The 25,464-nt window shown below is 41.8% G+C and overlaps 2 protein-coding genes and 1 non-coding gene across 3 annotated transcripts; all 3 read right to left on the minus strand.

Annotated features, from left to right (window-relative positions):
* Positions 1 to 103: 103 nt before the first annotated feature.
* nabp1a (nucleic acid binding protein 1a) lies at positions 104 to 4,187 on the minus strand. The gene is made up of 6 exons (XM_055053116.1): positions 3,351 to 4,187; positions 3,070 to 3,208; positions 2,929 to 3,000; positions 1,975 to 2,059; positions 1,227 to 1,296; positions 104 to 1,029 (listed from the first exon to the last, which is right to left on the minus strand). Exons 1-6 carry the CDS (start codon positions 3,442 to 3,444, stop codon positions 827 to 829), a joined length of 663 nt encoding a protein of 220 aa, XP_054909091.1. The 5' UTR covers positions 3,445 to 4,187; the 3' UTR covers positions 104 to 826.
* A 738-nt stretch (positions 4,188 to 4,925) lies between these two features.
* trnas-cga (transfer RNA serine (anticodon CGA)) lies at positions 4,926 to 5,007 on the minus strand. The gene has a single exon. It is a non-coding gene; the product is annotated as a tRNA-Ser (tRNA).
* A 1,856-nt stretch (positions 5,008 to 6,863) lies between these two features.
* On the minus strand, positions 6,864 to 24,827 carry cavin2a (caveolae associated protein 2a). Its single transcript, XM_055052919.1, has 2 exons — positions 24,095 to 24,827; positions 6,864 to 10,601 (listed from the first exon to the last, which is right to left on the minus strand). Exons 1-2 carry the CDS (start codon positions 24,638 to 24,640, stop codon positions 9,741 to 9,743), a joined length of 1,407 nt encoding a protein of 468 aa, XP_054908894.1. The 5' UTR covers positions 24,641 to 24,827; the 3' UTR covers positions 6,864 to 9,740.
* Between the last annotated feature and the right edge of the window lie 637 nt (positions 24,828 to 25,464).

Raw genomic sequence — 25,464 nt, forward strand, 5'->3', positions numbered from 1 at the left:
TTAAGGTTAAGCAACGCGTTGCTGCAAAACGGAGCATTCATTGTTGACACTTCCAGAGAAAAACAACAGGGAAATAAAAATTCATGTTCTTAACACTAGATGGTGCTGAAGAGTTGAAACTGAGAAAGTTTATTTGTGGCACTTTGGTGGCCGGAAACATACAGATGTTTAACCAACAACATTTTATTGGTGAAAAATAAAGTATTTAACTGTAGGTTGAAAAGGCCAGACGCCATTAGAGTCAGTGAACCCAACATGTCAGTTTGACACCAGGAGCTTCTGGAACCAAATAGAAACCCAAATATGGCAGCATAATTAAGATTTACTTGAACCGTCGTGTCTGATCGTTGGTCCGTGATAAAGATAGAAAGGTACAGTTCATGGCAAAAAACAAGAAACCCATGGTTTATGGAGAGGAAACAGTCATTCTGTACGGCTATGATTAAAATCTAACAGCTGACGTGTTTTAAGAGTCACTTCAGATGCGGCTGAACGCATCCTCACCACTTAAGGCCTTTTCCACTTGGAGAAAATAAAGAGGGAACACCTTTTCCTGACTTAAATCACAGCCAAGCTTCAACATAAATTAAGAGAAGAAAGTGCATCAAGTGTTCAAGTAGGATGTGTTCTCTGAAAGGAGGAGGGAGGGAGCGATAACACTGGATAACTACTGCAGGTCTCCATCCAAGATGGCCGACCCCGTAGCTCTGGCGCTTAATCACTAGGACAAAATGATGCGTCTGACTACCGTAGGCTGTATAAAACCATTCATTATTGTGAAGGCCGTCACCGGCGGGGAGAGGAACCAGAACCGAACCGATCGCTTTCATCTCTTGGCGCGTCGCGGATCCCTGCCGTTGCTAATGGTGACGGAGGACTTTGTAGTCGCCGGCGGTCCGCTGGCGTTGACGGGCGTCGCGCCGTTGCCCGCCGTCGACCGTCCGTTAGAACGACCGGCGTTGCCGAACGTTGGGTCGCGGGGAGCGCCGGGGGTCGGGTTGTTGGCAAACGGTGGCATGGCGCCGTTACCTGTGAGAGAAAAAATTAAAAATGACTCAAACTTCAGAGAAATTACGGAAATTCAGGGTGAAAGCAAATGCAACTGTGAGTTACAAACTAATCCCACTGCTTCACTAGTTGATTTACTACGTTATTAAAATAATATTTAGAGTTTTCCTGGAGGCCATTTTCAAAAGAAAAACCCAAAAGAAGCCGAAGCCACTGACCTGGTGGAGCAACGGTACCTGAATTCTGATTAGGCGGAGAGTTTCCTCTCTGGTTCTGGTCAGGCTTTCCCTGTTTGGAGGACAAAATGTCAGCCATCTGAAAATATTTAAATACCACAACAATCATGAGAATTTACTGAATATTCACTGAAACGAATATTCCTCTCCCAGGATCTTTTCCTGGGAGAGGAAAAGCTCCTGCTGCTCAACCTCAGAGCTAGCTGCTCAACCTCAGAGCTAGCTGCTCAACCTCAGAGCTAGCTGCTCAACCTCAGAGCTAGCTGCTCAACCTCAGAGCTAGCTGCTCAACCTCAGAGCTAGCTGCTCAACCTCAGAGCTAGCTGCTCAACCTCAGAGCTAGCTCACGGAAAGTTGGTGAAATCAACCAACTCTCGCTCTCTGGTTGCCTAGCAACAACATGCCGGGTAACTGGACCAGCAGCAGTTTCAAGTTTCCCCAGCACGTCTCCGAACCGCTTAGATATAAAAAACAACGTAGATAAGTCAGGAAAGGCCATGTCACCGGTTTGGCTGCAATTCAGATATTTTTCAAAAATGACTCATCGATAATTATAAATATTTACCAATATGAAACATTTATATCATGATATGTTTTCAGCCATATTGTCCAGCCCTGGACATTGTTGTGTTGTAGTTACTCAGAACCAAAAAGTCTCGCATTAAAAAAATCAGAATCAGATCAAAGTGAGCGTGACCTGCAGGTTTCTGGCCGATGCGTCGGTACTCACAGACTTGTTCTGCTGGTTCGTCTGCGCGAGCAGCTCTGGGTTTGGTTCGCTGAAGTTGGGCACCTCGGAGTAGACCATGCAAAACCTGGCAAAGAAAAACTGACTTAAACTAAAAATCAAACAAAAACACTCTGAAACTGAATCAATCAAGTTCATTTGTACAGTGCATTCAGAATGGCTTTTGTCATAAAAACAGAAGAAATTCTTGCTAAATGGGAACTCAAATTTTTTTTTTTCAATTTTGTCAATAAACAAATTAAATCACTGAGTCACCAGATTGGAGCTGCTAAATATATTGTTTTGTAATTTTTGTCCAGAACCGCAGCTGCAAATGTATTGTAGGCTGCAGTAATTCAGGAGCCATTAAAACCGGTTAGCAATAATTGATGTTTGTTTACTTTTATGCACAAACTGAGATATTTCTGAGGAAAAAAAAAAGAAGATATTTCTGACCAACATCCAGAAACTAATCAAGTGACTGTTGACAACATTGCATAACATCGCAAGGACATTAAACAATGTAAATAGGTTTAATGTTCATTTTGGTTTCATAAAAGTCAGACAAATGGTGACAAAATGCTTCAGTTTCACACACAAAGCAAATGTACATTATCCAGGAAAAATTTTGAGATAGTAAGAAAATGGCAAAGGATCTGAATGAGTTGGAGTAACTCAATCCTTTTGGTTCAATGTGGCACTACACTCAGTTTTGTGTTTATTAATAAAGCATCTGCAGAGAAGACCATGACGGCTGAACTTCTAATGTCTGAAAAAAGGAAGCCAACATCTCTGCAGACCCCACACATGCTGGACATCTACTGTATGTGACACCTGACTGGTTGACAATTCTGATGTGAAACAAAGAGTAGCAGCTGAAGAAGAACTGTGATGTGAATTCAAATCTATATTTACCACTTTTTGGGGTATCTAGTGAAATTTGAATGATTTACTCACTCTCCAATCTTCTGAAGATCTCCCCCTCTTCCAGTGTAAAGGGTCAGGCATCCTTTCCATATGGATGCATACCTTCAAAACAAAACATGAATCATCTGTAGACAGTTTAATTTAAGCAAACGCATCCTGAGACAGACCTACCCTCTGGTGAGTTTGATGATGTCTCCAGGCTGGATGAGGCTCCCCAGTTCGTCCCACACCGAGATGGCGATGCTGCCGCTCTTATCCGCCACCTTACAGGACCTCACCTCATGGCCGTCTTTCGTTTTGGTCACTCGTCCTGAGAGGACATAAAACAAAACGATTAGAAAGTCAGAGGTGAATGGCAGACAGCAGAGCTGCGACAGACCTCGGTCCCTTTAAGAGACACAACCCCGAGTGGACGTGGGGACGGAGGGGGCTACTTTAGCCTCACAACTCACCGATCTCCAACACGATGAACACAATATTCAGGTTCTTAGAGCCCGGTTTCACGTCCTTAATCAGGAACAAGGCCTCGTTAGAAGGTGCTGCCATCACTGGTTAGCCTCTGCTAGCTTCCTCTTTTTCTCCTTCGGTTTGCCTTTCAGCGGTTACTGTTAGCCTTAGCTGTGCTAGTTAGCCTGCTAGCCGCAGCCCTGCTCCACAAAAATAAACGGCTTCAAATTGCCACTAACGCTTCAGAATCGGGATGTTTCTACGCTTCCATTCAGAGTCACGAGGTTAATGAGCCCATAAATAACACCAGACGGTGATTGTCGTCCCCAGCAGCACCACTTGTTAGCGGAAAGCTTGTTAGCTCGCAGTTAACTAGCTACCTTCGGCTAGTTTCAGGATGCATTATATGAGCCGTTCTGTCCCGACTATCGCTATAATAACGGTTTCATTCTTCACATAACACCAGCTAAAATGCTAAACCCGTATTAATAAGATAATAATGTATCAGTTTTATGAGGCTGGAGTGTCTAAAATACCCTTCGCAGGCAGAAGAAGCTGAAGTTAGAAAGATTTTAATCCCAGCCTGCAGTGAGGAAACACCATCTCTGACCCTGAACCGCTTATACTGCTGCCCTGATGCTTCCTTTGTGTGGCTCAGATTATATGGAGCTGTAGGCTGACCAGATGCTTTGCTATAACTCTAAGCGAATTAAATTACTCCTGAAAGCTCGGGATTATAGTGTTCTGGATGTTAGCCCCTCCTGGGCCGAACTAACAAAGCTAACTATTAAAAGCCTAAGCCAGCTGCGTACAGTACCGACTTTCTCCTCCTTTCTATAATGCCCCAAAAACTACGTTACTGTTCGCTGCCGGTGACTTTTTATACCGCCTGGACTGTACCATTATCGACTTAACAGGAGGGGGTTCAGTTCACCCGCACCGGAGCCCCACATGAGTTCAAGATTGTGACGCTCTTGGGGATGTACGTCAACGTGGCCGCCATATTTAAAGTGGCATGTGTAGCGACACAGAGAAACGTATTTTTATATTTCGTTAAAAATAAATAATATTTTCTCGTTTTCATTACACATAGAAATACGTTTCCCTGACAAAGGCATAAATGAGCTCCCTCTGTTATTTTCGTTTTAATTAATATAAATATTTTATAACAATATTTAACACTGGCTATAACAAGTTTTATATTTCATCAAAATAGGAATATGGTAAATAATTTGACATTAGTGTGTTTATCATCAATATTTCACGACATATCACTCTAAAGTTATTTAACTGCATATAAAAATGGCTCATTCTAGTTTCGAAACAGGTTCATATCTGTAGTCAAGCAGATCTTGCCACTCACAGTAGGGTCGCAACTTTGTGTTTCAACGCGAGAAAAGCATGCGAGATTTCAGCATGAGGACACTTTATTAACGTTGTAATCACGGATATTCCCTAAAACTGCTCAGTAATGAGTGTAATCATCCGGGTGAATTTTTGTCATTACGTCAAATATACATAGGGTAATAAATCAAAATGTGTCGTAAAAGCTTGTTGCATTTTTAAATCAAAAAGTGAATCGTCACGAACAGGATTCGAACCTGTGCGGGGAAACCCCATTGGATTTCGAGTCCAACGCCTTAACCTCTCGGCCACCGTGACAATACATCCTACAGGTGCACGAGCTGGATATATCTACGATACCAGTCAGTGGAAACCGTGTGCATAAAATTGTTGCTATTTTTGTGTAAATTCACTCGTTTCTAGCATTTAGACAACGTTTGGCGAGGTGTAACATGAAGGACGCGGAAGTTGTAATGTAGTATTTCAAACACTAGAGGGAGACAAACACCATCCGATTGACGTGTATGTTGGTTTGATGACGTTCACACGTTATTGTGTTTTTCCGCGTTGCAATTCAATTCAACGTATTTTATTGGGGTTTTATACACAAAGCTATCTGGAAAAGGGAGGAAGACATGTGGTTTTCAGTTCTTTATATAAATAATGTCAAATGCCGTTACAACTATGGACCTCAGATTAAATAAAGAAGAATCTTCTTGTCTGTCTCGTGTCATTTTCCTGCTCATCTACGACAGATCGAGTCTTTAATTCGGAATAAATGTTTGTTCCTCTACATATAAATGCTGCAATTCCAGTAAATAAATGAGACATTTTGCACTTTGCATGCACCCTGATGTGCAGCAAAGATATTCCATCAAACAGTGAAGGACTGTCAGGCAGATAATGCAGGATGAGTAATCTGGTTTTGGGACCAGATTTGTTTTTTCTCTAGTTTTTCTTAATATTGCAAGTGGAAGCAACAAATGCACTGCAAAAACTCTGAAGTTTACCATTTGTGTGTGTGTTTTATAATGAAATTTCCTAGTATACTTAAAATCAGTAACTTTTTACCTGTTGGAATCAATAACTTTGGTTTCCTGGCAGATTGTTCCAGTTATGACACGGGAAACATGTCTCATAAGTTGAGGGTGTCCAAAGTGTGGCTCAGGGGTCATTTGTGGCCCTGATAACAATTTATTTTTGGCCCCCGACTGCAGTTACAAATTTGGTTCTCCAGTGGAAACTTTTATATTGTTTTTAGCACAAGATTTTTTTTCTGACATTTTCTTTTAATTTCCCATTAAACATTCAGAAACGTTTTACTCAAAAAAACCAAAAACACTATTCTATTTGTCTTGATTAATAAAATGGTTTCTGAAGAACGTTTTCCTTTTTGTTCGTGGGAAAATTTCTAGACTACATAACATGAAAGGGATCAGAAACGCTCTACCTTTTATTGGGATAAAAAGTTGGCAGTTAAAGTTTCTGGATGAGGATTTAAATAAAAAATAATGACATTATTTTGTGTTTAAAGTGAGAAAAACAAAATGGCCACCACGTATTTTCAACTTCAGGTTGCAAAAGGTTTGGTCTCCCCTGTTATAAGTTATATAATCTGCCAATTTTTCATCAATATTAAGTAATTATTGACAAATAATTACATGTAACTTAGTTCTGTCTCATTTCAAGGGTACTAAAATATTTGCACTCGAAACTAGACAAGAATAATTGGAAGATTTTGTTTTTGCAGCCAAATGGTTTTGACTGATTTTGGTTCGTCCACCTGGTCAGTAGAAGGGAAACATTCTTCTGAGTGTATTGTATTTTAGTGAAGCAAGTCTTTTTAGCTAATGCTAATTTCAGCCTGAATCTGAATAAAGTGCTGCATGGAGCAGAGGTGAGGAACTGAGCCGCTCCCTGGACCGTGACTCATCAGCAACACGCCTCGTTTCAACTCAGCTCTGCACATTCTGCACGTTTTCCTGCAGGAAATAAACCACAAAAAGTCCATTTCTGTGTCATAAAATCTTTATTGGTTGATGCAGGACTAAACTTTGCAAAGAAACAGCAGGAAGGATGGCAGTGAAACATCTGTGACGGAGAAGATCTTTGGTTTCAGCGGCTAAGCCCCTCTAACAACTGACTTCACTTTCAGCAAACAACACAGAAAAAGATCATTTCAAAACAAAAGCTTTATTTATGCAAGCGAACAGAATATTTGCAAAAACCCCAAAATATCTGGAGAATTTCTGAAGAAACACATGAAGTTTTAAAAAGACACACAGTGAGGCGTTTAGAAGAAAATGCATCAAATTATTTAGCGTTTTGTCCTTTAACACATCCCAAAGCTTGTTTCTGAAGTTTCTCATTTCCCAGATATTTTTAATCCCATCATGAATAAAAGAGCAAAAAGTATTGATCAGCATGAGCTTTGAAGGACAACAGTTTCAGTAAAAACTGATCTATTTAAAAAATAATAAGCAACTGGGCAAAATATCCAACAATAAAAGCAGTTAGTATATATTAGAATATGTAATATAAAACTGTTTCATTTTTATCCGGTGTAAACAAGCATGAATACTTCTGCAATTCACTAAAGATTCGTTTTTTCACTCAGATATGCGAATATCTCTAAAACAATGTGAATCAACAACATAATTTCCCATCTTTTAAAATTTCCCCATAATTTCACACAAATGAGGCATTTATTTATTCATATTATACAAATATATATATTTATTGATTGTGCCAAAACAATAAAATGAGCGTTAATCTTCCATAAGGAATAACAAGTTAGTAAATGCATGTTTTGCACAGTTAACATGGAGATGATATATTAATATTTAAATTTTTTAATTTATTGCTTTTTGGGGGATTTATTCCATCCAGAATTTATGTGCCTACAAGTCAAGCTGCAACAGATCGTCAATCCCATAAAAAAAACAGGTTTATTCCCACGGTTCAACGCGAGCCTCAACGCAGAAAAACATTTTAAAATCCTGCTGAAATCACCCAGGGCGACGTCTCGGTCCCTTCCAGCACCTGGAGAACTTTCCCAGTTTCCAGCACACCTGTGGTTCTCCCTGAACCTCCACCAGTTTCAGACTGGGAGGCCAGGAGGATGAAAAATGTGCCAAGCAGGAGCCATCAGTCAAACCTGGGAATGTTTTCCTTCGCTTTTATCTGCTCCCATTCGACCCGTTCAAACTCTGTAAATTACTGTCAGAAATTTAAATTATTTCAATGTAAACTTTGGTTTTTATGCATTTGGAAAACTTGGATCTGCAAGATGCAATCGGTTAGAGTAAAACTGATAACACATTCCTGGTGTGTTTTATTCAGCACAGCCGCTGGAATCCGTCCCTGCGGGTCTGCAATTACTCAGACCAGCTTGTGCAAGTCGAAGGCAGCACAGCAGGAGGTCTGAACTCGCAAGAGGCGTGGAAAATTAACAAGCAGAAGCAATGATCATCCTGTTTTAGATGTAAATCTGTATTAAATAAATCCACACCAAAGCAGTGCAAGGCCAAGGTGGAAATGACGACAGTCAGCAAAGAAAAGTTCAGATTTTAGGTGATCCACAGCAGCAAGTAGCGAACATACGGAAAAACAACAGGGTCAAAAATTTGCGCGGTTTAAAAAAATTTTGATAAAAGTGACCTATTATGATTCCTAGGATGGAGCTAAAACATATTCATTACTGTTTTTCATTACTGTTTTTGCACAAAATCATTCTTGGGTAATGGGATTTTACTGTACATCTATGAAAAGCAGAAGTGGAGCCTCCCACACAACCAACAGGAATTCAGCAAGTGATTTCTGTTTGGTGAGACAACAACAAACACTTGTTACTTCCAGCAGCCATTGTACAGCCCATACAGCGGTAAAATCAGCTGACCAAATATGCTGGCACTCAGCCTAGGTTGCTAGGTAACAATCGGGAGGTTTATGAAGAGACTCTTTTTACAGGCATCAAAAAACCTTAACTTACTGCCAGAAAACAGCTGGCAGTAGGTTGTTTTCTGGGTGTTCTGAGTGTTTTCTAAGTGTTCTGAGTGTTTTCTGGGTGTTTTCTGTAAGCGGTTGGATCGTTTTAGACCCAAATGGAAGAATAAAAACATGCAAAATTTGTATTTTTCAAAATAGTTGTTCTTTAATTAAGCCACCAAGCTTTTGTATAATTTTAGTTGTTTTAATTTGCATTACATTAATACTAAGTTTTGCTATTTTTTTTACAGTTTATATATAAAGAAATGTTAAATGTATCTATATTTTTGTGGACATATTGCCACCAGTAATATGAAACTATCAAAAGGTATTTAGTTAAAAGTTTCTATAATTTTGTGAAAGGAAGTTATTTTCTGTTTATGAGACGTGTAAAGAAACAATTTCGTTACTTTCTGCCCTAAAATCCTAAAACAAATAGAGCTGTGACCTTAGTGTACAGTCAAAGTAAATACCAGGTTAATGCCTCCAAACGTTAGCAATTATCTCCCTTTATATAGATTTTTAATGTTTTTTTAACAGTTTTTATTTCCCCACACCCTGCGATATAGGAATAATTTACAGTTGTTTTTGTTGTGATAGTATTTAGATACTATCACAACAACATGATGATCTAAATCAGTTATGAGATCAGAAAGTAAGAGGAAAACAGATTTATAATTGCTCGGTTGTAGCAGACGGTGGACGACCAGATTCACCGGTTGGGTCGGATCTGGAAATCCAGTAAACAACCTCAACAAGCCAACAAAGAGGAAGAAAAGGAAAAAACCCGACTCATTCCAGCTCCGGCGCAACCTGGCAATGCGCTGCCTCAGCAAGTTTGGTTTTTCTTTTTCACTTTCCAGAAAACTCAGAGGGAACAAAAGAGGCCGTTTTTCAGCGAGGAACAGGAAGCCGGTTGCTCCAGCGCCCTGGAGATGTTGGTGATGTGAGTTACGGTGCATCGCCACCCGGCAGCCAGGAGGGACGTTTGGGTTTTCTGCAATCCTAGGAACTCAAAGACGAATAGAAGAAGAATCGGACTTGATGCTTTCAGCCGGTTGGCATTAAGACACTTGCTCCACGGCGATCGTTTCTGTGGTGATCTGGACTTCAGCCGCCACCTCAACGGGGCTTTTCTGCTTCTCTTCATCCTCCTCTTCCTCCCCCTCGTCCTCCTCACCAACATCTTCGTCGTGCTCCGGAACCGCCAGGCCGGCCAGACCCTCGCCGTTGATCTCCGCCTCAACGCTGGAGGACTTCCCGTTGACGGACACCTCCGCCTGGATGGTCTCCGCCGGACTCAGGGTCTCCTCCACCTCCTTCATCGCCACTTCCTGGATGTGAACCTCGCCTGAGGGAATCTTACCGCCCAGACCGCTCAGCGCAGGGATTTCCACATGGGCTTTTTCCTCTGGGGATTTCATTTCCTGAGCATCCCCATCTCTGACCTTCTTGACGTTGAAAGTCATTGGGGAAATCTTGAAGGTGGAGGCCTTGGCGCTTGGGGACTTGGGGTGGCTCGGGGTGAAGCTCTTCTTGATCTTCTCACGCTTCTCTGGAGGAACAATCTTGGAGGTGATCTGGTTTACCTTCTCGCCGATCTTGGCTTGAGTGAAGGCCTTTTTTAAGCTGTCGACCTTCTTCAGACTGGAGCGTTTGAACCGGTCAGACCTTCTTTCGAATTTGATGGGGGAGACGTCGTACTCCAGGGAGTCGCCCTCGTCTCGTTGGGACGCAGCGCACGCCAGGTCAGGGTCGTCGTCTGAGGACAGACTGATCTTCTGGAGCATCTCTTCCTGAGTGCGGCTGCCTTCCACAGATCCTGTGATAGACGGAGCCGGCTGGACGGTGGACTCTGCGTCATACTGGCTCGGTACGGGGGTTTTGGGGGAGACCACCACGTTGGCAGGGATCTCATTGTCTTCCTATTGGGGGACAGAAGAAAGAGATGGATGTTAAAGGGGATCCATTATGGTCAGGATGAATTTATGGACGACACAAAACATGTTTTTTTACACAAAATTATGATTTTAGTCGGGTGAGTCCTGCCTATTTGGGGATTCTGTCGCTGTTAATCCAGAGAAGATGCTGCTCTCCACGCTCCCACTGAACATTTACAATCCCACAAACAGATGCACGGTGATACAAATACACATCTTTGAAAAGCAGAAGTGGAACCATCTGCACAAACAAGAGGTTTCTGGATGATAAGTTACCAACAAAACTCATACAGCAGTAAAACCAGCTGACCAAACATGCTGGAGCTCAGTGTGGGTTGCTAGGTAACGGGCCGTCCCTCCTGATTTGGTACTTTAATTCAGGAGGTTTTTTAAGCAAATATAGCAAAAATAACATTTGTGATCATCAGTTGTGTGTTTTATTTACCACCAATAACTGAAACTTATCCAGTCGATAGATCAACGCCACTTTAAATATTACATTTCAGGACATAAATCTCTTGAACGTAGCGTGAAATATCCCAACATTTGAGGCCGGTAATCGCTCCGTGACATCGTGGAAGAAGCGTCGACTTTGTGTTGATAAGCTTTGGCATCCAGACTCGGCCTGAGCAGACCAGTCTCTGCATGCCTTTCCCCCGAATTCGGAGGAATTTCACTCGTTTCTTTTGAAGGATTCCAACACGCCGCACACAGCGGCGCACAAACACACCATAAACAGACGAGCTTCGTGTCCAGCGTTTGACTTACTGCTGCTCATCTGTGCACAATCAGGAAATCAGAAGCATGCAGGCACCAACAGTCTTCTCCTCCAGCGGGGATTTATGAGCTCCACTCCTCTCTGGCCGAGCGGCGGAGCGGAGCCGGCGGCTCACATTCTCCAGCGAACATGTGAAATGCTCATAAACAAACGATGGGAGGATCACCTGAGGCTCAGAAACCTGCTGTATTGTAAATTTCACTGGGTTATAGTCCACATCACATGGTTGGGTTGACTGACTGACCGATTCAGCTGGTTGACTGAGAGACCAGCCACATGACTCACAGGGTAAAAGGTCAACTAACTGGAAACAAACTTGACTTTAATCTGGAGTTCACTTCCATCAGGACTGAAAATTACAGAGATTATAGAAATATAAAAGCCTGGATGAATGTTTTAGTTAAAAGATAACATTTTAATCTACTTTCCAGTCTTTTCCAGAATCCTTAACCTCCTCCATGCTGTAGAAACGCTGAGTCATGGAATCGACCACCACTGGGTTCATGTCACCAAACTTTCAGATTCAACATTTTTTCCTCCTGAAAAGAACTTTAAAAACCTCCAGAAACACCGAGCCTCTGCACCATTCCTGCTTTTATTTCCTCAGTAAATCCATCTGCTTGGTGGGAAAACAAAGAACCAAAACTTTAACCCCGTTCCCCAATGCTCCTCGCTCTGCTAGGTGATGCAACCTGCATGGACGGACAGAAAAATGCCTGCACTTCAAAGAATGCCTGGCAGCTGGTGAGACGTTCCCAAAGTGCTCCCAGCGTGTTTACAGACCAGAATGACTCATTTATTCATCAACGTTGGACCTTATCTGCACCTTGTAGACATTCAAAAAATAAAAACGCGGCAGGGTTTTAAAGCGCCGGTATCTCCTGCCCAGATCTGAAAAATGCAGCTATGAATCAAGGCTCAGGTGTGGGCCAGGTATGTGCGATATCTCCCAGGTACAGGGAATAAATCTGTCAGTGTGTTCTGGAGTCGGGGCCAAGCCTGGCCCGCAGTTCAGCCCTCAGCTAAAGAACAATGAAAGCTTGAGCAGGAGACCTGGATTCGTCAGAAAACTCCAGCAATGGAAAGACAATCTGCTCCAGTTGGACATGTTGTTTTGTAAGTTAAGAACCAAACCAGCTAAAACATCCTGGAACATTCATTTCTGGGTTTCAACCAAAAAATCTGTTTTTCTCTTGTTACTCACAGCTGCACACAAACAGCTGAAATCCACAAATATTTTATTTTTTTCCTCAAACTGTTTTACGGTTAGCATCAGGCTCAGAACATTTTCTCAAATACATTAAAATGTTTCGTAACAAAGACGTTAAGACACTTCATTTTCACTTCAAACAACCATTCATTATCTTTCAGATTGTTTTGATTTCATTTTAGCTCCTGCTAAGATTGCTAGCAGTAGCTAAACGTGTTAGATGCTGCTAACAGCGCTAGCTCTGGGTAGTGGTGTTAATGCTAACTAATGGTGCTTTCCCTAGCTAACTGTGCTAGCTTTAGCTAATGGTGTTAGAGCCCTCAGAAAGTGTTTTCTCCAGCTAATAGTCTTAGTTCAGTTCTAGCTCGAGCTAATGGAGCTTGATGCTGCTAACAGTACCAACTCTGGTGGTAGCACTGACTAAAAGTTATCGCTAAACATTAGTTAGAACTAACTAATACTGTTAGCTCCATTAGTCAGTGCTAACTAGCTGACTAACTTAATAATGGTGTTGGTGTCAGTTATCACTATTAGTGCGAACTCACTAACTAGCAGTTAGAACAAATGGTATTAGCATCGATCCTGCTAATACCATTAGTAGGCTGAATGGTATTATGTCCTACTAATAGTGTTAGCTTTAGCCAATGTTGTTAGCTTTAGCCAATGTGTTAGATCCTGTTAACAAAGGTGTTAATGTTTGATAATATTTTAGCTCCTGTTTGTGTTATTGGATCCTGCTAATGGTGTTTGCGCTAGCTTAACTAGTGCTAAAAGTGTTAGCTCAAGCTAGAATAGGAAACAGTTGTTGATTTTATTTGTTTGTTTCAGTGAAAACTCGTCAGTTTTCCTCAGTCCAGACGTTTCGCAGGCCTCCATCATCTTGACGTCTTTGTTTTGTTTACAGGTTTGAATCCACAACAACCTGCCAGCATTTAGCAAATACTTTCAGAAATTTATTTTTTAAAGACTTTTGTAAACAGAACCTTTAATTGGCCTCGACAGCAGCGAAGCTCCAGGCTCAGCGGAAACAACAGATAGCCATCAACAACAAACAGACACGTAATTAAAAGTCCGGATATTTTTAAACAGAAAGCAGGAAACTGGCCTGGAGGAGAATATTATGTTTATGTTTTCAGTTTTTCTCCTTTTGTTCAGCCAATAAAATCAGATTTGAACAGATTTTTCTTCAATAAATATCTTTCAATTTACATAAAATTCACACAAGATGTTGATGACAATCCAAGCAAAGAAAAATGAAATTAATTGAAGAGACTGGGAGTCAGGATTGGTTTTAATCAGCTCCACTCCATCAGGTCATTATGAGGGAAACAGTTTATTTTGTTTCCTGCATCAGGATGATAAGAACTTTATTGCAGGGGGAACCTGAGACCGGACATGTTGGACTCTGACTGGATCAGGTTTGTTCACCAAGAAAAGCTACTGGAAACTAAAACTACAATAGAGTTTTAGGGCAGTAAGGGGTAAAATTACTAAAAAAATTCATAGTAAAAGAATAAAGTCATGACACCAGCTTAAAGTTTCAATAGTTGAATAAATTAGAATAATATGTGAATAAAATTGTAATAAAAATATATATGTAATATAACAACGTAGTCATAAAAATGCTTCAATAAAGTCATAATAATAAGATAATAAAGTAACAATAATATGAGAATAATGTAGCAATAATACAGTAAGTTATAATAACACTACCATAAAGTTGTAACGATATGAGAATAAATTTTCAGTAATACAAGATTAAACTCATAATAATCAAAGAATAAAATCTTAACAATACGAGAATATAACTGTAATAATACGAAAATAAAGTTGCACTGCAGAACTTTATTCTTTTGTTACTACAATGTTATTCTGGTAATTCATATTTTTCATATTGTGGCTTTAAAAATTTATTTTCGGCAAACGAATTCAAACTTTGTCCTGCTGGTTCCAGTTGGTCCCAAAAACTTTCAGCTTTTTAAACAACTAGACTGTGAAAACGAACCTGACCCCAGTTTAACCTTCCAGCAGCATTTTCCTCAGAACCATGTGACCCGGGACCGACTGTTCGCCTTCTGATGTCCTCCTGGGAGCCTCGTTAATTATCGGACTCATTAGAGACGATGCAGTTTGTCTGTCAGACACCAGCTTTGTTTAAAGAAAGAAACTCTTTCAGAAGAGCAGAAAAACAACGATAATCCAGGCTGACAGCAGCGCAGTTATGCAACCTGGTGTTTATCAGCTGCACGGTACCATTAGCATCTAATGGCTAGTTTGTAAACTCTCGTCAGGGTGTGGCTCAGTGGACTCACCTTTCAGATGAAGGGCCACTCCTGGAACCGGACACCTTCAATTGATCTGTTTTCAGCTGAATCATCTATTTTAAATGAGCAGGTGTGTGAAGGACGGAGAGACGGAGCAACAGCAGCCGCTTCGCTCCGATCACCCATCAATTAGTTTGGAAGATAATCAAACCCGATCAAATCCAAATCAAAGTTTTGAAAATAACTTCACTTTGCTCTAAATTGATACCAAATATATTATGTAACAAATCAAAGTGATGAACTTCAACTCCTGCAGTTGGGATGTCTGGAGTCCAATCAGAAGTTTCAACCCTAAAATATAAAATCCAAGATGGCCGCCGCACATATAAATCCAGAAATTCAGACTCAGAAATACATCATCATCTCAAAGTTGATGATTAATTCACTGATTCAAGTCCACAGTTTCAGATTTCGAGATGTTTTTTTTCTTCAGAGTTTGGATTTTATAAAGTTTTCCATCAGACCAATCAAAATGTCCTGCTGCTCACAGTCAGTTTTATACAGAAAGTTGAGTGGAAGGACAAAGTGTGAGCCACTACACACCAGTGCATGAGCATATTTAAAAGCCTGGTTAGACTATAACTGTTTGGGTTTTCTTTAGCTGTATCAAAAAATCAATGGAAATTAAAACTTGGTCTCAATAATCATGAGTTTAGAGTTTCAGCTCAGAACAGATCCACTTTCTGTTGATCTCCAGTAACAACCAGACAGATAGGAAGCTTTAAATGAAACCAAACAGAAAGAACGGCTGGGCGGACATCTTTCCTTCTTTTCACTGTGAGTTGCTCTCTGACTCTGTAACGCGACCCGGGTCGTCCAGCGCTCCGACCAGAACCTGCAGCAGGAACAACGGACCGACCGCGAAAACCTCCCCTCATCTGCAAACGTTTTGACCATCTGTGGACATGGGAAGGAAGCAGGAAGGAAGTGGAAACCTGGGATTTGTCTTTGGAGCAGAACAAATACGATAAGCTCCGTGCAAAAGGGAAAATATGGAAAACCCTGGAAAATATGGAAAAACATGGAAAATATGGAAAAACAGGGAAAATATGGAAAAACAGGGAAAATATGCTCCAATTTAGTCAAAACGTTTCAGCCGCCATCTCTCTAATATTTAAAGTTTGAAAACTTTTGGTCTTTGACTCAAAGTTACTTTTGTGCCAAAAAATAAAAATAAAATCAAGTAAAAAATGGAATATAAATTTAGTTTCAGGACTTGGGTCACTTTTTTCAGTGCCTTGGCAAAGTTTAAAGAAATACAATAATAGCTCAAAAAAAGTTATTTTTCTAGTTATAATAATAAGACGTCATAATATCACTTAATTCATAAAGTTAAAATCCTACCAGAATAAAGTTTTCCAACTCTATTCTTGCAGCTTTGTGTTTAGGTCCTAATACTCTGTTGTGAGTTTTAACGTTAAAAGTCGTCACTCAGTGCTTCCTGCGTTTTCACCAGCTTCTCTGTAATCTGGGAGCGTCATTTGACACATCCGGGTCGTGGCCTTTAACTTTCCTCATTTGCATGCGAGTCATCAGAGGGACGTGAAGCTGCAGCTGATCTCCAAACTGCTTCACTAAAGCTTCACAGCTGCTTTAAAATCGTTTTCTCTGTCAGGAATGAAACGTTTTCCGCGTCGACATTCCTCCACGTTTCCAGTTCAATAAGTCAGTGAGCCGCAGCGCAGACCCATTCTGCTGCATATCAACCGGTGCTTGATAAGAGCAGCGCAGAGTTAATGTTGGACAATGAAGGACAAGATGGCCGCCGCAGAAGTCCAGGAAGTTATTGTTCGTTTTTAATGCTTCAGACAGAAGTAAAAGGAAAACCAGCAGAAAGCTGATTGTGTTTCCCTTCCTGGCAGGAACGCCGAGGCTCCGAGGAGCCAATCAGAGAGCCACACAGCGCTGAGCAGGAAGTTTGTCCATGTTTTTGTCTCATTGAATCAGCAGCTGAAGCTACAAACAAAACAGACAAAACGTATTCAGTGACAGGGCGGCGCGTCCGCGGCGCACAGAGCAGCGTTAAGGCAGATCCTTCCTCCCAGCTTCCATCATTTCACTTCACGTTTCTGCTCTTCTAGTTTCATCCACCGCAAGTAAACTTCTGCCTCTGAAGGCAAGATGAAAGGAAAAATAGATCACCAGAAAAAAGTTATTAAACAAAAAAAATCTGAATAACGTGAGACTAAAACTGTGTGACAAAGGGTCATAATAAATGAGAATAAATTTATAATTTACAAGCATAAAGCTGCAATAAAATAAACAAAAAAGTCAGAATATTCTGAGAAAATCCATAAAAATACAAGAATAAAGTTGTACAATATAAAGTCATATTATAAAAATTAAACCATTGTAATGTGAGAAAGAGGAACATGAAAATAAACTTATATTTCAAGAGTAAAGTAGTAATTATAATTATAATATTAATATTACCAGAATACAGTAGAAAAACTTAAAATGAGGCATGTTGAGCATCTTATCAAACCATATTTGAGTTTTTAACTCATCATTAAATTATTTTTGCGTCAGGATTTCAAACCAGAGCAGCAGCTCAGGTCCAAACGTTTCCTCATAATTTCATGACCTTCTTCATCGTTACTTTATTCTTATCAATGAACCTTTTGTAAAGTTTATAAAGTCGAGCCTCAGCTCCACATTCCTGGGATCAGCAGATAAGTTTGAATATTTCTGAATATTATTTTCTTTCATTTGTTTTTTATATTTGTGTGAACCTACATGCTGCTGCCTTTTCTTCCTCTCTGTGGGACAATAAAGGACATTTTTCTTCTATAAACCGTTTTCATCGGGTCTCATGTTAAAACCGTCCACTGGAACCTAGCAAGGGTGTACTTACTTATTTTGATAAGATTTTAACAGTATTACTTTGTTCTTTTCAGAAATTATATTTTGAATCTGTTTTATGTTTTTGTTCACTTGATTTTCAAATTAAATGCATTTATTTAAATTTGCAAGCAAATGTCATGTAAATGTCCCAGAATCAAAAGAAGGTGTACTTACTTATTTTGCATGATTGTATAATATGATATTGGTTTCATTGAACTTGTGTTGTGGATGTGAACCAGAGCAACCGGCCTCGTTAACCAGTTAATGCCAAACTAAAACCAGAGACATGCAAACTGTGAGCCGCCCAAAACAAAGACGCTCTGTTCCCGGAGGAACGATCTGCTTACAGCGTTCATGCGTCCAAACTTCACTGCAATTAAAATGTAAAAACATCTCAGAGATCTGGAGTCCTCACTGCAGAATGCTGGAAGTCTGCAGAGACGTTCTCCCAGGCTGTGCAAAGTTCTCAGTCTTCTCTGTGTAATTAAAGCTGGAGTGGAACTAGAAGAAGCTGCAGCTATAAACTTGCATTTGTCTTCAAGACGGAAACAGTTGAACCGACTGGTCAAACCTGAATGCAGGGAGGCTCGTCTGCACGCATACAGTCTGCAAATTTCCCCAAACTTTCCTCTTACTGCTGCTGTCATCACTTGAGAAATGCAGCTCAGACAATATATTATTTTTCCTTCCCTTGTTTCTCTGCTCATCTTTTTTCCTTCTCTATATTTATCCTGGGCTCTGCGTTGTGCCGTAAACCCAGAGGATTATCCAAGGAATGAACCCCAAAGGGAAAGTAAGAATGATAACAGAGCAGGAACGTAGTTCGTAAACAAACTTCATTGTTCATTTGGAGAGCACGCCTTAACAGGCTGAGAGCTCAGCTTAACAAGGAGAACAGGTTTATTCCCGCTAAAAATACACCAACGTGCAGAAAAGTCACTTTTTCTGCAGAAAAGTCACTTTTTCTGCTCTGATGGCACATTTAAAACTTTTTCTTGTTTATCAAATCTGCAACTTTAACCTAAAATAAGTCTGTAGAAGCATGTAAACACCCTGAAACAAGTTATATATCACCATGAGGAACGTAAAACAGCCAGCAGCCAGCAGCCTGCAGCAACCTGTGGAGGAGGATCCAATTCCCACACACCGTCTGCAGCAGCAGCAGCGTCTGCAGCAGCAGCAGCGTCTGCAGCAGCAGCGTCTGCAGCAGCAGCAGCGTCAGCAGCAGCGTCTGCAGCAGCGTCAGCAGCAGCGTCTGCAGCAGCAGCAGCGTCAGCAGCAGCGTCTGCAGCAGCAGCAGCAGCAGCATCTGAAGCGTCTGCAGCAGCAGCAGCATCTGCAGCAGCAGCAGCATCTGCAGCAGCAGCAGCAGCAGCAGCAGCGTCTGCAGCAGCAGCAGCAGCAGCAGCAGCGGCGGCGGCGGCGGTGAAGTTTCACAGGTACAAATGCACCAATCTGATGCAAGAGAACATCACTATTAATGCCCCTAAAGGCCAAACTTCACTGTCTTTGTCTTTTCACAAGAAAAATATCAAACTCTGAGTTAGAAGCAAGGAAGACTGAAGAAACGGGTTATGCTGAATAATTTTACTGTACTGGAGGCCACATCCTGTACAATCTGGTTGGTTTTATCTTATTATTTTTTAACCTTTTTCAGCTTCTAAATGCATCAAACGAGCAGAGTAAAGGGTGAGAGAGTGATGCTCTGATGCAAAAGGGAGGATAAAGTTTTAATCTTTTAATTACGAGCTGGATTTAAAACTAATCTATGAAGGAATTTGGAGCACCTTTTTTATTTTATGTGCAATTAAAAAGTTCAAACAGTCGAGTTTCTTCAGAAGAAAATCTGAATCTTGTCGAATGAAAAACCGTCACCTTTATGTTTATTGAAAAGATTTGCATGATTGCACTTGAAGCCCATTTCACCCTGGACGTCTGCAGACGCTGCAGCATCAATTTGTGCAAAACTTGGCAACTTCAAACTCCTCCAATATTCCTAATAATCTCCTGATCGGAATCACTTCTTCAGGTTATTGACTGGTTACATTTTCTCTTGGTTTGAGGTTTTATTTTCAAGCTCAAGCTTGCAGCAGTCAAACCACATTCACAACCTAAACAAACCATGAGTTCATTTGGAAACTCATCCACCTCATCCAGACGGTTGTTTTCATCCAGACCCAAACGAGACGCACTGATGAAGAAAGCAAACCAGTTTGTTTTAAATGGACGAAACCAGAATATCCTTAGTTTGAGGCAGAGAACCAAAGCTTTGAACATCCTTTAGGGAGTAAATCTACCCAGTGAAGCATTCTTATCTTGTCTCTTTAAAAGATTGTTTTTTTTCTGGCAGCGAATGCAACTAATGTGGAACCAAACATGCTTCCCCATGTTGGGACATTAAATCCAACAGCGACAAGTAAAAGTTTGACCAACAGACCTTACAGACAATGAAAGGGATTTATGAGTCTCTTCCTTTGTATTCCAGGCTGACTTGAGTGAAAAGATTAAACAAAGAGGGAAAAACAGGCTTTACTTCCTTCTCTCTGAAGCTGGATTAAGCAACAACCTTTGATTAAGTGCTGATGCACGAAGCATCAAGACGGTTGGTAACAAAGCAAACAAGAACAATGACAGGAGCTTTACCTGTCAGTGCAAACCTCTGAGGTTTTACTTCTAACCGAGCCTCTCGCTCTGCTTAAATTCAATCTGGCATCCTGGTTCTTCTGAGAAATAAACAGCGACAAGAAAAGTTCAGATCTGCTCAGAAATAAATAACTTCTGTCACAGGAAATGAAATTCATGGAGACTGAGGCAGGAAAGCACAATAAGGTAAACAAACCAGTACAACAGTAATTAAGACCTCATTAGTGACTTAGCAGAGCGGGAGACATCTTTGTCCAACTGGAGCGGGTACGGACGTCCCCGTTTCCACCTCAGCTGCCGCATACAGGAGCACGACTGTTTGGGGTCAATTAGGAAGCGCCCCCGCCCTCCTCCGCTGACATCCAACGGCCTCTGTGGTTCGAGTTTGGCAACAGATAAGTGTTATCAAAGCTCTCAGGGAATCGGAACAGGTGGTGGAACAAAAGATGAGGGCAAAAACCGAGCGACATCAAAGCAAAACCTGCTTTCTCAGGTTTTGAAAAAGCAAAACCTGACATTACGCTCAGCAGGAAATGATGGGCGCCAATTAGAATCAAGAACAGAAAGGAGAGAAAGATATGGCCACACTATTCCTTCAGTCGTCCTTCCCCTCCGGAAGAGCGAGGCTCTTTTACAACTGCAGTAAAGCTAAACTGAGGAAGCAAAATCTGACGGGTAGCAGGAAACGACGGGTGCCAATTAGAATCAAGAACGGAAAAAAGAAAAAGAGTTGCACGCTATTCTATCAGTCCTCCTTCCCTCGGGCACAGCAAGGCTTTTTTACAACTGCAGTTACTGCTGCATTTCTGAATTTTAGCAACTTTTCACATTTTTAACACAAAATCATGTTGGGTTGCTAGTGGATTGCTGTAACACCTCTACCACCAGGCTTAGCAAATTTTCTGGGGTAAACCCTGCAAAAGCTAAAGGAAGCAGAATCTGACATTAGGGGCAGCAGAAAATGATGGGTGCAAATTAGAGTAAAGAACAGAAAGGAACACAGGGCTGCTCTCAGTTCCTTCAATCCTCCCTCCCCTCGGGCACAGCAAGGCTCTTTTACAACCGCAGTAACTGCTTACACCTGACCATCAAACGGCATTGCTGCATGCACACACATGCAGATACTTGGTCTGACTGCTCCCGTATGCAGACACCGCATGCTAAATGCACATTAAACCGAAGCCAAGCAGCTTGAAAAACACCCAGAGCGGAGACAAACCGATAGACCTGCAGACCGGCTTAAACAGGTTAAGGTTCTTGGCACCTGCTGCATTTGAACAACAGAGCCTCAGTACCTGGGAAACCAGATAACAACGGCGGTAAAGAGCTCTCTGTGGCTCAGCCTGAGTCAACAATGCCCCCCTCCTTCTTTTACACGACACACACACACAACAGGATAAAAACCCACGCCGACTCCTAGTAAACCGGACCATATCAGGATTTATGACTTTAATGGCGACTACTGAACAACAAGAGGAACTTTTTAGGAATTTATTTATTTTTCCAGATCAGTGAGTTTTTCCTCCACAGGTGAGAGGAAACAGCTGAAGCTGAACATCCCGTCTAAACCCAGGTGTGTGTGTGAACGCCTGCCGCAGCCTGTAAGCAGATCCAGGCAGAGTCAGCGTCTAAAGCCATTCTCTATTATCTCCTGCAGCTCCGTTCTCAGACACACCCTTCTTTTCTGGAGCACAGGGGAAAGCTGTGTGTGTGTGTGTGTGTGTGTGTGTGTGGGGGGGGGGGGGGGTGGGAGGGTGGATGTTGCTGGGACCTTAAACTTGTGAATACTGGGATCGTGTTGTTCACCTCTGCAGTTGTTGGTCAGAGGTCTCGTTTCAGGCGTAAATGTGCGAAGCTCTGCAGCTGGACGCACGCTTCCTGAACACACCCACAACTCCAGGCAAATAGGGATGCAAATGGACTCAAACAGAGCAGCGCGTGTCCTAACGAGAAGCAAGTCGCTTTGAAGTTACTCTTTATAATTTAGGAACAATTTCCTTAAAAATTGATAACATTCAAAATGAAAACTGACTCTTTCTGTTCCCAACTTCTGCAACAACCACAAGAAACCACAACCGAGCGGATCCAACTCTGGCCTTCAACGCCATGAATGAGTTGAAATCTGGTTCATGAGACTTTAGCAGAAAACAACGAGACGCCGTTGTTTTTTTTTTTTTTGAGGAAAAATCTTGAACCCAGCACTGCTTTAGCCGAGCTCTGGATGCTCAATAACTTCATTTTTATTAAGCATTTCAGTTTTTATGCATTAATAGGGGAAAACATGCATGTTTAAAACAACATGTCAAGAACCTTAACCATGAAAACTGGAGCTGACAATCACACACTTTACTACAGTACCATTAAATCAGGTACAAATGTTTGAGCCAACATTGGACCAGAACCTGGAACACAAACCACAAAGAGCAGAACTCTCCAAATACTTGAGACTCTCTCAAATGCTTACAGCTGCCAGTTTTAACAGTTCAAACACAAAATATACCTTAATGTGCGTTAATAGTGGCAGCCATGTTGGCACGAGTGCAGCAGCAAGAATCTACAGTGGAATCTCTGCTTCAGCCAATCAGCATCAAGGAAAATGACAGGTGCTTCTGGATTGGCTGCTGTTCTGAGCCAAATTATTTCATCTTCCTCAGCTGCATTTTCTTTTTGAATATGTTCAATAGAGATGCAAATGGAGAAGAAAAACCGTGAGTCAGAAATTATTTTGAGAATAATTTTTTTTAAATCAGCAAGCAGGAATATTTTTCACAAAAAACTGAGTTATGCTCCACAGAAAAATATGCAAATCTGTACATTTTTAACAAATAATTTGGAGATACATTCCAATTAAAATGTGAATAATTTGGTGTTTTTGCAAATATTTTAAGTTACAGAAAGATTTAGAAGATAAATAAACTGGTAACAATATAAAGTCTAGAATTTTATAGAATGAGTTTCTGCAGATGAATGTAGCTGAATAAAATCCGGATCACGTGTGGAACCATTTGAAGGCCTGCACTGCTGTGTCCTGAACTCAAATTAAATCATTAACTGACTTTCTGTACAACATTTGATCAAATTGTTTTGAAAACAAGTAATAAATCTTTGATCTAATATGAGCAACAAAAATCCACCAAAATATGAGGGAATTTAGCAGGTTGAGAAATAAAATATCATAAAAAAGCAGATTATTTAAATACTTGGTTCTGCATGTAAAGCTGCAGGATGTGACTTTTACTCTCATGTATTCTGCTAAATGTGCTAATGGGGAAGAATAGTTTATAGTGAAGCTAATTAGCCTCAGTGCTCAGACTGTGTGTGGTAATGATTGACAGCACTAAGACCCGCCTCCTGACTCTGATTGGTTGTTTCTATTTGAAGTTGATCTGTTCACTGAGTATCTGTCACAACAGGATGACAGTTTCAGCAAACATGTAAAGAATAAAAGCTGCTCAGTGCAGCTTTGAAGCAGCAGTCTGAGGCAACAGTCCCTGCAGCTCCACCATGATTCATCATGACAGCTCGGACTAAAACAACAACCTGAGTAATGACCAGGTCTGCTGTTTTAAATAGAGCTCACAAACCGCACTCCTCCATAATAACCTGCTGCAGTGTCACAGGTTCTGCCTCTGAAATGGCGCAAACTGAGTGTTTTGGTGCAGCTTTTAAACCGACTAACCTGGAAGATGAGCACTTTGAAGTTGTTCCTCTTCAGCAGGTGGTTGTGGTTGGACTCCAGCTTCCTCACCTGCACCGCCTGCCTGTCCAGACGCTCCTTCACCTCCTTCACGTTGCCGTTGACTTTGCGGGAGCGCTCCAGCAGCTTGTTGACGCTGTTTGCGGTGGACAGGTGGGTCTTGGAGAGGCGCACCACGTCGCCCTGCACCACCCGCACGGCGCCCTCCAGGTCGGACTGCCGCTGCTCCATCCTCTGCTGGTTCTCCTGCACCGCCTCCATCATGTTCACCAGCTTGTCCAGCAGCGCCACCACCGTGATGGCGCTCACCTGGCCGGGCGAGGAGGGCGCGGCGGCCGCGGCGGGGCTCAGGGGCCCCCGCAGGCTGAGCCGCTTCAGGGTCCCGGTGGGGTTCGGGGAGCAGGGGGCGGAGGACGGGCTGATCTGCAGCTCCGTGTTGTCGGGCTGCAGCTGTGGGAGGGTGTGGGTGCTGCCAGACACACTGACCGACACGCTGCCGGGCTCTGCGTGGGACCCTTCGTCTTCCATGGCTCCTGAACTCAGACGCTTCCTCTGCAGAGGGGCTGCTGTCACTCTCCGGGCTGCGCAGAGACTGCAGGCGGGCTGAGCAGCTCCTCGGAGTGGGTTCGGCCTCCACGCCTCTTTCTGACACGCACAAACACGCCGTGAACTTTCCAAACACTCCCCGGGCTGAGAGGAGGGGCCGCGTTGCTACGGAGACCAGCAGGCCGAGCCCTGCTGCTGCAAATCCAGACCGACTGATGGGAGTTCCGGTTCCGAACGGGATCCGGGCTCCACGGATCGGCTCACCTAAAAGAACCGGTTCTTCTGACTCACAAACGGCTCTTCAGTCACTTTTCGAATGCAGATATAGGAGAAGTACGACGGAGTGTTAAGAGTCACTGTGGATTGATAAAAAAGGAGAAAATTTGCAGCAAAAAATTAAGAAATTTTGAGATCTCAGAAATTTTCTAGGAAAAACAAGATAATTTCTGAGCTCCTAAAGATACAAATCTTCAATGAACTGATGAATCTCAGAAAGATTCCAGTTCATTGGCGGCTATTTACTACACCTTTTTAAAAAATCTACAACAGCCCGAATAATATGAGCACTTTAGCATTAGCTTCTGCTTATTACTTTGTTGGTTTAACACTTTAGCGTTAGCTTCTGTCAGATTTTATGTTGGTATACCGCTTTAGCTTCCACTAATTACTGTATTAGTGTAGCTCTTTAGCATTAGCTTCTGCTAATAACTACAACACTTTAAAACAATAGCATTAGCTTTTCCTAAATACCATGCTGGTATTGGTATTCCTATAATTAACATGTCGACATAGCAGTTTACCGTTAG

This window comes from Poeciliopsis prolifica, unplaced genomic scaffold, assembly GCF_027474105.1.
Source record: "Poeciliopsis prolifica strain line A6 unplaced genomic scaffold, Auburn_PproV2 SCAFFOLD036, whole genome shotgun sequence".
In the NCBI taxonomy this organism is placed as follows: Eukaryota; Metazoa; Chordata; class Actinopteri; order Cyprinodontiformes; family Poeciliidae; genus Poeciliopsis; species Poeciliopsis prolifica.

Coding starts and splice junctions, on each gene's coding strand:
- cavin2a (XM_055052919.1), bottom strand. CDS start 24,640: ATGGAAGACGAAGGGTCCCACGCAGAGCCCGGCAGCGTGTCGGTCAGT. Junction 10,602..24,094: donor TCAAAGTGCTCATCTTCCAG/GTTAGTCGGTTT, acceptor GTCCCCCAATAG/GAAGACAATGAGATCCCTGC.
- nabp1a (XM_055053116.1), bottom strand. CDS start 3,444: ATGGCAGCACCTTCTAACGAGGCCTTGTTCCTGATTAAGGACGTGAAA. Junction 3,001..3,069: donor ATCATCAAACTCACCAGAGG/GTAGGTCTGTCT, acceptor TTTGTTTTGAAG/GTATGCATCCATATGGAAAG. Junction 1,297..1,974: donor CGAACCAGCAGAACAAGTCT/GTGAGTACCGAC, acceptor TCCTCCAAACAG/GGAAAGCCTGACCAGAACCA.